This window comes from Paramacrobiotus metropolitanus, unplaced genomic scaffold, assembly GCF_019649055.1.
Source record: "Paramacrobiotus metropolitanus isolate TYO unplaced genomic scaffold, Prichtersi_v1.0 Parri_scaffold0000216, whole genome shotgun sequence".
NCBI lineage: Eukaryota > Metazoa > Tardigrada > Eutardigrada > Parachela > Macrobiotidae > Paramacrobiotus > Paramacrobiotus metropolitanus.
Genome location: NW_026570436.1, coordinates 6,821 through 19,202, shown reverse-complemented (window position 1 = coordinate 19,202; position 12,382 = coordinate 6,821). Strand labels below are relative to the sequence as shown.

At 43.5% G+C, this 12,382-nt stretch overlaps 2 protein-coding genes across 2 annotated transcripts; both read right to left on the bottom strand.

The window, feature by feature from the left end:
- Window positions 1-1,358: 1,358 nt before the first annotated feature.
- On the bottom strand, window positions 1,359-3,799 carry LOC129601153 (uncharacterized). The gene is made up of 2 exons (XM_055499886.1): window positions 2,666-3,799; window positions 1,359-2,434 (listed from the first exon to the last, which is right to left on the bottom strand). Exons 1-2 carry the CDS (start codon window positions 3,576-3,578, stop codon window positions 1,569-1,571), a joined length of 1,779 nt encoding a protein of 592 aa, XP_055355861.1. The 5' UTR covers window positions 3,579-3,799; the 3' UTR covers window positions 1,359-1,568.
- A 5,532-nt stretch (window positions 3,800-9,331) lies between these two features.
- Window positions 9,332-10,872, bottom strand: LOC129601154 (uncharacterized). Its single transcript, XM_055499887.1, has 2 exons — window positions 10,639-10,872; window positions 9,332-10,403 (listed from the first exon to the last, which is right to left on the bottom strand). Exon 2 carries the CDS (start codon window positions 10,327-10,329, stop codon window positions 9,544-9,546), a length of 786 nt encoding a protein of 261 aa, XP_055355862.1. The 5' UTR covers window positions 10,330-10,403; window positions 10,639-10,872; the 3' UTR covers window positions 9,332-9,543.
- Window positions 10,873-12,382: the final 1,510 nt, after the last annotated feature.

Below are 12,382 nucleotides of genomic sequence, written 5' to 3'. Positions count from 1 at the left end.
CCCTGATCTCATCGTGAACGTAAATAGCAAAAGTTGCCAAACTATTTATTTCTATCGTATCCTTATGTTAATCGAAACAAGGCTCAGAAAAATTAGAAGTACCATTTTGAAACGTAACAAACACAGAAAATTGACCCACTGCCTGCTCATTTCATGAAATACCGAGTGAACGAAATGAACCAATATAAACAAGCAATTCTCATACTGCGTTCCGCTTTCCGTATAGCTTCACTGCGTTGTTTATGCTAACCGCTCGCGCTGCCGTAGTTAGCAGCTTCTTAAGAATATGCTCCCGCGCAAAGTCCAAATATAACAAAGCTTGATCTACTGTTGCCCCACTGACTGCCTCCAACGTCAGCCGCATACATTCAGTGCGCAGATCGTCCACGTCATATTAAGTCAGCCGCCAACCACAGCTCCATCAGATTAGCATCCGTCGGCACATCCGCTCGTGTTTATACATATAAATGAATTATAGCCTTCAGCGAATCGGCGCCGATGTCTTTGATTTTGCAGATTCCCGTGGATTTCTCTTGCATGTCGTACTGGAACATGGCCGCAAATGCCGGCGAACGGACATCCCAAATTGCGCGATGTATGGCAAATTTTTGACCCTCCCAGACCAGCGTACAATAGGACAGCGTGTGCGATTCCATTAAGTTAGCCTCGTAGACAATTTGTACAGCAGAGTCGGTGTCTGACTTCGCGTGACCGGGAAGGCTGAGGATGGCATGTTGGCGGCTATAGATGTAAGTACTCTGCAGTCGCTGTCCACCGATAAACAGGCAGACGACGCAAGGGATGATGCAACTGAGCAGTCGCGGTGACAGAATTCAGTACTCTTGGAGTACGCCGCAAAAGTCTGAGTTAAAAAGCAAGCAAGAAAACTTGTTGCCCACGGAGCCGGATTCCTCAATGCAGTGCTCTGTTACGACCATAGAGAAGTTCTATTGGTTCTATTGATAGACTGTCAAACTTGCGGGGGAAAATGCGTTGTGCACGTGCCTATCAGACAGGCTGACAGCTTCCGGCTTGCATTCTCCTGTTACTCTTGTGTGCCATGCTTTCGGAGTTTAATATTCAGTATGCGTTCCTTCCTGCTGTATTATTTTCCTTTTATCAATCGATATACTTTAATTAACCGGCATACGTAGCAACTCACGTTTAATTTGCAGTTGTTCAACGGTCCGGCTTCTCGATTTTCACCGTACTGCGGCAGGGCTGCGTGGTATTCTAATCACCGTCAAAATCTACCCAACTCGCAGATGCAGTTTAAACCTACAGTCTGTGTTCTTGTTATTTTGTTTGTCAGCGCTAGCGATATCTTTAATATTGTAACGCGGTGCAGCTTATTATGGTTTGGCCATTAATTTTTATTGTAACCAACAAGAATGTTAAATTCCAGAACTGCAACATTTTCGGGCAACCGGCAAAAAGGCATATTGCAAGAAGTTATTGGCCAAGGATTTTGCTTCCAATTGGAAGTCATTATGATAGTACCGCACGAGTACATACTGCTACTTGACATATGCTGCAAATATGCAAGTACTTTGCAGTCTTCCACATGTTCACCCACAGTAAGGTTCATGCACCGAGAAGCTGGTCGCATTGTAGGCGATATCCAATTTTTCTTTAGGGTAATTAGACTTGCAGTCGACCGGCAAATACACATCCGTGCGTTCGTATATCAAGTTTTGCCAGCCCCCGGCAAAATTAAGCACTTCACCTTCCGCAACGGACCGCAGTAAGGCCGTGTTATTATTCCACCAACGTCGAAAGCCGGCAAACTCACAGCTGCAGTGCAGCCTGAACAGATATCCTCGAAGACGTTCATCCAACGGAGTCAGTGTCCACATCGCTTGTTCTAAAGAGAGAATGCGCAAAGCGGGCAGAGTGGTAAAGGCGTTCTCGTCCAGCGTCCGAATGGTCGTGTTGTAAAACGCAATTTTTCTCAGTTTTTGAGAATACTGGAAATCGCTCCTTTTCACGACCAGATTCGAGCAATGCCAGATAGAGTATTCCAGCAGATTTGGAAGTACCAGCTGGCGAAGTTTGCTACTGGCGCGAGGGCTCGTGCAGTTTTCCAAGATATAACTGATGATCTGCCGTCGTACTGGAGCGATATCATCGGAAGTGATTGCCGTCTGGTCAGAGACATCAAGCTCAATCGGACGTAGTGGAAGTTTGGCGATAGAGACTACTAATCGTTTTATGCGGTTTAAAGCGCTTTCGTTGTTGCAGTCGATGCCCAGAATACCGTAACCGCCGGTTTCAGCACCCAGGGTACAATTTACATAAGTGTCGTTGGAGGCACATCGAATATCGGCCTGCACAGCGCACTCTTCCGGGGTCATTACCTCCAGGGTAAAGTCAGGGAACGCTTCATCAGCATCAGAACTTTCATTCTTGCATCCTTCGTGCCATTTATTTGCATCTGGAAATTTGTAGCATTAGTAACAGCTCAATGGAAAGTAAAAATAACACTGGTATGGTTTAGACGGAACTGAATATGCTTAGTAGGTTATCAATTCATCGATCAAATTAAAAAGGAAAATTAAGCAATTTCCAGTTGAAGTCAGCGAATGATTCAGTGAATAACTAAGTAATAAATTTTTACAATTTTATTTAAGGCACAGCTTGTTATTTCTATTTTTTTCATACTTACACGAATTTTCGTTAACGGAAAATCTTTCCTGTGTGAAATCAATGGAATTATTGCCAAGTGGGAAAGATTCAGCAGCGCAGTCAATGGGAAGATAAATTTCCCTTTTTGCCATAGCGGAGTTCCAAAAAGAATATGTCCGGATGTAGTAAATGTCATGGTCACTGACATTTCCCAGTAGTCGATTGGAATTGAGAAACTGCCGCAGCCATGCATATTCACATCCACAGTGCAGCCGCTTTATGTAGTCTCGCAGTTGATCGTTGAAAACTTCCATTTGATCCAAATAACTCTCCATTGATAGCAACCGCAATCCTGGTAAATCAGTAAACGTTCCCGGTTCCAAGTGCTGCAGTGTGGAGTTGACAAATAAAATCATTTTCAGCCGCAGCGACTGCCAAAAATCGGTTTTCTTAACCACTAGACCATAACAGTCGTTGATATTGAAACTTTGTAAATTGGTTAGACGAAGTTCATACAGTTTAGCCGTTGCACGAGAAGATACACAGTTGTAAAAATTCAGTACCACTGACAGCTTTCTAACCGGAGCCACCGTGTCAAAGGTCAGCTGCTCGTTATCGTACAGGGTCAAAGATACAGCTCGGACGGGAGGTTGAGAGAGGGATACGGCCAGTTGGTAGATTTCGGTTACGGAGGCGCTGGCGTTGCAGCCCATTTCTAAGCCCTGGCCAGCCGTGCAGTTGGTTTGCGTGAACAGGCTTTCTGTGGAATTCGGCTGACAGTTGGCAGTGAACTGCAGTCCACACTGGTCACGTGACATTGGCTCCGTGGAAAAGATGGGAAACTCTTCCGGAGTTGCTGGAGTAAACTGACCATTTTCGTTGTCCGGGTTTGCATAACCGAGAGGATTATGCAGCGCAACTAGCGACACAAACACAGAGAGAATCGAATTCATGGCACTGCTGATAAGAAATAATTGGATTATAAACGTGTACGATACTTCACTGAAATCGCACTACCGATATACTCTAACATTTTTCGCTAATGCAAAATGCCGTAGCTGGAAATAAGGAACAAAACTGTATTTGCTGTTATCGCCTTTTATGAAGATAACAAGACTCAGTAATTACTTTGCCGATTCCCCTCGCGGCATCTACAGATACTGTAAGTGCATCCGATGTCTGCCGAAAACAATTAACGACGCCGTTTATTTTAATGACTAACACTGCATTTCGATGAAATCCTAGACAGTCTGCATAGGCTCATACCTGGATAGACCATCATAGATGCTGGTACATAGTTTATGCTTGAAGGAAAACCGGCTCACTTATTCGCGTGATGTGGCAGTGCGGCAAATGCTGGTCTTACGAGTTACGACTACCGGGAATCTGTGCACCGTCAGCTCAGATTTTCGGTAATTTCTAATTGACAGCAAGTGATTAATGTTCAAGTTCAATTAACAAACCGACCAGCATAAACTTTGCATGGGCGGTAGTCAGAGGATAAGCCATGCATGCACGCAAATCACGCAAATTGTCTGTGGACTAAAATACAACGGCCCACATCTTAAGTTTACAGAGGCCCACAGTTTATTGACCAGCAAAATATCAGTACCGTATTTGAAAAATAGATGCGCTCGCATGGTGTAGGTATGTAGTGCATCACCGAGTGCTCGTAAATTGCAGGTACAGTTTTTACAGAAAACGCAGATACTGTACCTTGTTTAGTGACACTTGCAACCTGTTGCGCCATTTTTATGGACTCGTCGCATTGACTTTACGTAAGTAATATTAATTAATTCAGCATTACCAAAAAAAAGCCATGTCAGCATTGTTATCCATTATTACACAAATTTTCCTTGAACTAAAATTTCCGAATTTAACTAGAATTTGTTTTTTGTGTTCAAGTAAGATTCACTTACTGGATCAGAACTGCAGTAGTTTCGAAAGCAGCGTACTCAGATGACTGTGCAGACTTTAGGAGCTGTTTACACGTAAATGATGCAATGACATCATCCCTCCTGGTACTGTATGTGTGTCCGGAATGCTACTGTAGCAAAGCTTAGGTGACAATTACACTTAAAGTTAACCGGCTTCATAGTTGGAAAGTGGAATCGATTTTCTTGCGATTCAACAAAAACTGGTTTTGGCATATTCAGAACTTCAAGTCTGCTGCATGAGTTCCAGGTAACAGAAGTGCAAATGGTGTTATTAATTTAGGTTATTTATGCTTGTGTCGCACATTTCGACATTATTATGAACTGACTTCATGTTTTGATTAATGACAGGAGCAGTAATGGCGCCGAACACCCATGCTGATGGAAGTGCGCAGCTGATCACAAATAAAATGCCCAAACAGTATTACTTTTTAGCTCAAAGCCTTACCATTAGTAATAAATTGCAAATTAATCTGCTGCAAACTCTTTTTCTTTGATAGTGAAAACGAAGTGAATCAGCAAGTGTCGCTTAGAGGAAGCTCTGTCTGTTTCCGATTCACCGAATCCGGTCTAGTTTACCGAATTCGATAACAAAAGGTCAAGACTTTTATTTTCGCAAACGATTCTGACATTTCATTTTTACGTTCCCTTGGGATAGCATTTAATAAGACAATACGATACGATTACTTTTAAGGGTGGCACTATAGGCACCCCAAAAACACCCGTTGCTATCGGCACCCCTTTTCCGCACCCCGTTAATTAAAGGCATTAAAGGCAATTCTGTATCTGAAATATGCTACTAAAGGGTGCCTATAAAATACACTCACAGGGTGTTTCTATTTATAAACAGAAAAGGGTGTCTATAAATGACGGGGTGCGAGAAGGGGTGCCTATAATAAACGAGGGTGTAAGGGGGTGCCTATAGTGATTTCCTACTTTTAAACATGTGCTGTAATGTATTTTGCAAGCAACTACATTGTTCACCGACAGTTATGTTCATGCAGAGAGAAGCTGGTCGCGTTGTAGTTGATGATCAATTTTTCTTTGGGATATTTAGACTTGCAGTCAACCGGCAAGTACACATCCGTGCGTTCGTATGCCCAGTTTTGTCAACCCCCGGAAAAATTGACGACTTCCCGTTTCCCAAGAGGCGGAAGTAAAGCCGTATTTTTATTCCGCCAGCGTCTAGAGCCGGCAAATTCACAGCTGCAGTGCAGTCTAAACAGAAAAACCTAAAGACGGTCATCCAGCGGAGTCAGAGCCACGATCGCTTGTTCTAAAGAGAGAATGCGCAAACAGGAAGGCTAGCGAAGGCGTTCTCATCCAGCGTCCGAATGGTCGTGTTGTAGAACGCGATTTCTCTGAGTTTTACAGAATACTGAAAATCGCTTCTCTTTAAGACCAGATTCGAGCAGTGGCCAAGATAGTACTCCAGCAGATTCGGAAAGGTCAGTTGGCGAAGTTTATCGCTTGCGCGAGGGCTCGTGCAGTTCTCCATGAAATAGCTGATGATCTGCCGTCGTACAGGAGCGATGTCGTCCGAGGTAAGTGGCGTCTGGTTGTTCACGGCAGTTTGCTCAAAATGCGTAAATAAAAAAAGGTAATACTTTCAGCCTCCGATATGCAGCAAAGTCTTCCATTTTTCAACCCATACTTCAAGTATTCTTTTATTCTTTTACACTTGAGCGGCTAATTAATTGCCATTTGAAAACCACAAATCCAGTGATATTAGCAACTTCCGGTTCGAACTTGGAACTGGTTGAGACCTTTGGGTCTAATCCAGTACGATTATCCTCATTTGGAAATCGTGACACCACATTCGAAGTTCGAACTACTATGGAGCTTTTCTGTGTACTTAGCAAGTACGAGTACGACCTTTTGACTTGGGAATCTCGAAGATGAAAAAGCTTTTCCTGATTTTTCCTTAAAACCAATAAATCCAAAAGAGTGCGCTGTGCAAACCGAAAGTCAATGTGCACCAAAGGACTTTTATTTTGATTGTGCCCGGGGGGCTGTAATCGGCGGTTACACTATTATCGGCACCGCCTGCAACCATGAAACGCTTTAACCCGGATAAGACGGTTGGTAGCCACTTTCGCCAAACTGCCGCTATGTCCGATTGAGCTGCAGTTCTCTGTTGCCAAAAGCAGGTTTCCACTTGCTCTTCCAATCCATCTGGACCGATTTGTACGATGTTGTCGCAGCAATCGTCGGCTCCTGGCCTAACACTGAAGTGCATCATGAATGTAAAACCGTCGATTACATGAATTACATGAATAAAATAATCGTTTTTGATCCTCTTTTATGCAAAACCTACCCAACTCTGCACTCAACCCTGAGTGCGCATGTAGATGTCAGCTTTTCTGCTGGCACTTTGGGCCGCACGTTTGCGTTCACCTCGGAACTATTCAAATCGCGCGTCAAACTTACAGTCTGAATAGACGCCAAAATTTCAGGGAAGTTGGGACCGCCGTTCACATTGATATCTGCGGTGTAGATTGCCTCGTTGCGTGTGCAGTGAACGCTGGGGATGACATGGTGATTGATGACTGTAGGTGGTAATTGTTGTCCACATATAAACAGGCAGCCGACGCAAAGGGATGATATACAGTAACTACGCAGCCGTAGTAAAAACTGTACATCTGGAATACGACGCGGAAATCTATATTGTTAGAAAGTGCACAAAGAACGTTTTCACTCACGGAGCCGGGTTGCTCAGTACAGCGCTCTGTAATACGACCATAAAAATAAATAATGTTGAAAACAGACTACTCGTACTCGTAGTCTCGAACAGAAGACAACGTATTCCGACGCAGGCAAAACGCTCAAGCGAGCTGCAGTCTGCTGTCAGTCAATCATTAAACGCGTGTGGGGCAGTGCGTTGTGCAGACAGCTTGCGGCTATTGCTCTTACACGCCACGCAAGGACACCAAAGGTGGGCTCGGAATTTACTTCCTTTGGGCAATTATTCCGAACATGGCCGGAAACGGCCCCAAGCCATCACGAAGAGGAACAAAAAGAGAAAAAAAATTTACGCCGCAAGTGATACAAACTACCATCGAACATTTCCCAGTTTATACCAGTTCTGATACACACTCATAACTGTAACAGAGATACCAGTAAGAAGGGGGCATGTCGTGTGTCGCAATACCCGGATTCCCGCGTCCCTCTGAATCCAATCCATCACCATGCATTTTCGCATATTCCTGTGGTCTGTTAGTATGGCTGTCTGTGTGCTTGCGTATCTGTTTGCTCACTTTGCTGTACTATGTAGTATGTACATGTATTTTGTTACCAAGTTTGAAACCGGTTAGTACAGCCCTCTAGACAGGGATAAATATTTGTACAACAGTTTATTGCTAGGTTGTAGCATTCATATTACGGGTCTGGAATCACACTTTTAATTTACGATTTATTAAAGCTTAAAGGTAGAAACGGGTGGCATTGGGTATTAAGGCCTACCGGAATTGCCACTTAAGGTTACCCCTATTTTGGCTTTTCTCAAAAAGGCCAGTTTCTCAAAACTTGCAATCCCACCAACTGAAGTGTGCTCTATCTGGTGGGGAAAAGTGTATAGAAATATAGTAACTGGGAGGCGAGATATGAATTTTTAAAGTATTCGACCCAGAGCAGCCAGTACTGTAATTAATGACCGGCCCGGCTTACCATTTGCATGCCTGCGTATATGCAAGCGATTAGATTTGGACATGCAGTCAAATGAATGGGGAGCACCTGTTGCGATTTGTATCTTTTGTTTTACTGGGTCATAAAACCGTAGCAAAATGGATGCAAACTCTGAAGACAAAAGACTTTGATCACACATGAGTGTAGCTGGGCAGCGCACACTCGGCTGTCTAGTTGGTCTTTCGGGCTATTCCTACGTGGTATGTGTGGTGAACTGAGACTGCCAACATCTTCAAATGAGATTTATCCCTGCATGAACTTTCAAATCCTACAGCTAAAAATGCGGTTAATAGGCTTTGAAAATTATCTAGTCACTAATGGAATTGAGTAGAATTTTGAAATGTTGACAGTGGATGTATGGATATCGTAAAAGTCTAATTGCGAGGGCGATTTTGAAAAAAGTTGATTTTGCTCGAGTTATTGTCGAATCAAGCAACCGACGAAGTGTTTTTTGCAAGTTGCAACTTTAAAATGGTACCGGCCTGTAAAATATAAAACGCGATTCTCCAGCACCTTGCAAGAGCTTTTTTGGAAAAAGTACAAAAAATCTCAGTTCAATCTAGTCAGACTAGTTAATTTTTAAGCGGAATTACCAAATGTTGAATTTTAAAGTTTACTATTGAACGGTTTTGAACCTATGATACTGGTTACAGGGGTTGAATTTTTCATGATTTTAACTAAGAAACACTTTAGAATGGTCAAGACTGAGTTTTGAGTCGATATCGCAGGATCTCCACATTCGCGAACGGTAAAAGCCAAAATAGGGGTAACCTTAATCAATCAAAAAATGATTCGATGGACTATCAACCGGCATGCGCAGCAACTCGCTTTTGATTTCCCCTGGTACATCGTACAACGATCCGGCTTCTCGCAGTTCGCAGCGTACTGCGGCAGGGCTACTGCATAGCCGCCATAGCCGGCGTGTTATTCCAAAATCTACGCCCGGCGTGTTATTCCAAATTGAAAACTCGCAGCAGCATTTTGAACCTACTGGCTACTCTTGTTATTTTGTTCGTCTACGATGGTGGCATCGTAATGATTTAGAGCGTAATTGCTACTGACGCGGTACACATTATTGTGGTTTGACTATTAGTTTTTATGGTACCCACAATGCTCACTTCCAGAACTATAACAATTTTCGCGCTGCCGCCAAAATGCGTAATTAAAAATAGCGGTTTTGATAGCTACATTCGCACGTTCTTGGTTTGGTTTTGACAAAATTTAATTGACAATATCGTACGAGTAAACTTCCTAAAATCTGCTGTACTCTGCTGTAATGTACTTGCAAACTACAATAAGTTCATCCACAGGAACGTTCATGCACCGAAAAGCTTGTCGCATTGTAGTCGACAAGCAGTTTTTCTTTAGGGTATTCAGACTTGCAGTCAATCGGTAAATACACATCTGTGCGTTGATATTCCAAGTTTTGCCAGCCCCCCGCAAAATTAAGCACTTCTCCTTCCGCAGCGGACCGCAGTAAGGCCGTGTTATTATTCCACCAACGTCGGAAGCCGGCAAAGTCACAACTACAGTGCAGTCTGAACAGATATCCTCGAAGACGTTCGTCCAACGGAGTCAGAGTCCGGATCACGTGTTCTAAAGAGAGAATACGCAAATCAGGAAGGCCGATGAAGGCGTTCGCATCCAGCGTCCGAATGGTCGTGTTGTAGAACGCAATTTCTCTCAGTTTTTGAGAATACTGGAAATCGCTCCTCTTCACGACCAGATTCGAGCAGTGCCAGAGAAAATACTCCAGCAGATTTGGAAGTACCAGTTGACGAAGTTTGTTGCTGGCGCGAGGGGTGGTGCAGTTCTCCAAGATATAGCTGATGATCTGCCGTCGTACTGGAGCGATATCATCGGAAGTGACTGGGGTTTTGTCAGAGACGTCCAGCTCAATTGGACGTAGCGGCAGTTTGGCGATGGTGGCTACTACTCGTTTTATGCGGTTTAAAGCGCTTTCGTTGTTGCAGTCGAAGTCGAGAATACCGTAACCACCGGTTTCCGCACCCTGGGTACAATTTACATAAGTGTCGTTGGAGGCACATCGAATATCGGCCTGCACTGCGCACTCTTCCGGGGTCATTACATCCGGGGTAAAGTCAGGGAACGCTTCGTCAGCATCAGAATTCTTGCATCCTTCTTGCCATTTATTTGTATCTGGAAATTTGTAGCATCATAACAGCGCAATGGAAAGTAAAAATAACACTGGAATGGTTTTCACGAAACTGAATATGCACAGTAAGTTAAGTACCAAATTCTTCGACCAAATAAAATAAGGAAAATGAAATAATTTCAATCTGAAAAAGCCAAAAATTCAGCGAATAATTAAGTAATAAATTTACTCAATTTTATTAAAGGCAAAGCTTAGCATTTCTACTTTTTCCATACTTACAGGAATTCTCGTTTACGGAAAATCGTTCCTGTATGAAATCAATGGAATTATTGCCAAGTGGGAAAGATTCTGCAGCGCAGTCAATGGGAAGATAAATTTGCCTTTTTGTTATAGCTGTATTCCAAAAAGAATAGGTCTGGATGTAGTAAATGTCATGATCACTAACATTTCCTCCGTCGCGAACATTTCCCAGTAGTCGACTGGAACTGAGAAACTGCCGCAGCCATGCGTAAATTAATCACATCCACAATGCAGCCGCTTCAAATAATCGCGCAAGTCATCATTAAAAACCTCTACCTGATCCAAATCAATCTCCAGTGAAAGCAACCGCAATCCTGGCAGGTCAGTAAACGTTCCCTGTTCCAAGTACTGCAATGTGGAGTTGGAAAACTCAATCATTCTCAGCCGAAGCGACTGCCAAAAATCCGTTTTCTTAACCACTAGACCGTAACAGTCGTTGATGGCGAGATTTAGTAAATTGGTTAGACGAAGTTCATACAGTTTACCCGTTGCACGAGGCGACACACAGTTGTAAAAATCCATTACCACAGTCATCGTTCTAACCGGAGCCACCGTGTCAAAGGTCAGTTGTTCGTTATCGTACAGGGTTAAAGAGATAGCTCGTAGCGGAGGTTGAGAGAGGGATACGGCCAGTTGATGGATCTCCGTTACAGTCGCACTGGCGTTGCATCCCATTTCTAAGCCCTGGCTAGCCGTGCAGTTGGTTTGCGTGTACAGGTTGTCAGTGGAATTCGGCTGACAGTTGGCAGTGAATTGCCGTCCACACTGGTCACGTGTCATTGGCTCCATGGAAAAGACGGGGAACCCTTCCGGAGCTGCTGCAGTAAACTGACCTTTTTCGTTGTCCGTGTAAGCATCGCCGAAGGGATTATGCAGGACAAAAAGCGAAATGAACATAAAGAGAATCGAACTCATGGCGCTGTCGGTGATAAATAATTGGATTATAAACGCGTCCGATGCTGCATTGAAATCACACTAATGATTTACCCTAACATTTCTTCCTAATGCAAGAAATCGTGTTTGGCAAGAAGGAACAAAAGTGTATTTGCTTTACAGCTTTTTATGAGGATACAAGACTCTGTAATTACCCTGCCGATTCTGCTCGCGGCATCTAAGTACATCCGATGTCTGCCGAAAACAATTAACGACGCAGCTTATTTTTAATGACTAACACTGCACTTCGAGGAAATTCTAGACGGTCTGCACAGCCTCATACCTGGATAGACCATCATAGATGCTGCCATGCTGGTGCATCGTTTAGGGAAACCGGCTCACTTATTCGCGTGATGTAGCAGTGCGGCAAATGCTGGTCTTACGAATTACGACTACCGTGAATCTGTAGCTGTGCACAGTCAGCTCATATTTTCGGTAATTCCGAATTGACAGCTAGTGATTAATGTTCAAGTTCGGCGCAATTGTAAGGGCAGAAAGAACTAACTAGTAAAGCGACGCTTCTAACCACATTTGATGAAATGTATCGTACGTTGCAGTAGTACACTTACAGATTTTGCTGTTGCTGGATTTCTGTAGTTGTACAACAGTTATTGTCACAAATATGCGTAACTGCAAATTAACAAACCGACCAGCATAAACTCGCGGCAGTCAGAGGATAAGCCATACATAGTGACACTTGCAACCTATTGCGCCATTTTTATGGATTCGTCGTATCAGCTTACTTCTTATTAATTTCAACATTAGCAAAAACAAAACCCATGTCAGCATT

Bases quoted from the DNA above. Each gene is read 5' to 3' on its own strand.
- LOC129601153 (XM_055499886.1), bottom strand. From the start codon at position 3,578: ATGAATTCGATTCTCTCTGTGTTTGTGTCGCTAGTTGCGCTGCATAAT. The intron at 2,435-2,665 runs GTAAGTATGAAA...ACAAATTTCCAG, and splicing joins TTCCGTTAACGAAAATTCGT to ATGCAAATAAATGGCACGAA.
- LOC129601154 (XM_055499887.1), bottom strand. From the start codon at position 10,329: ATGACCCCGGAAGAGTGCGCAGTGCAGGCCGATATTCGATGTGCCTCC.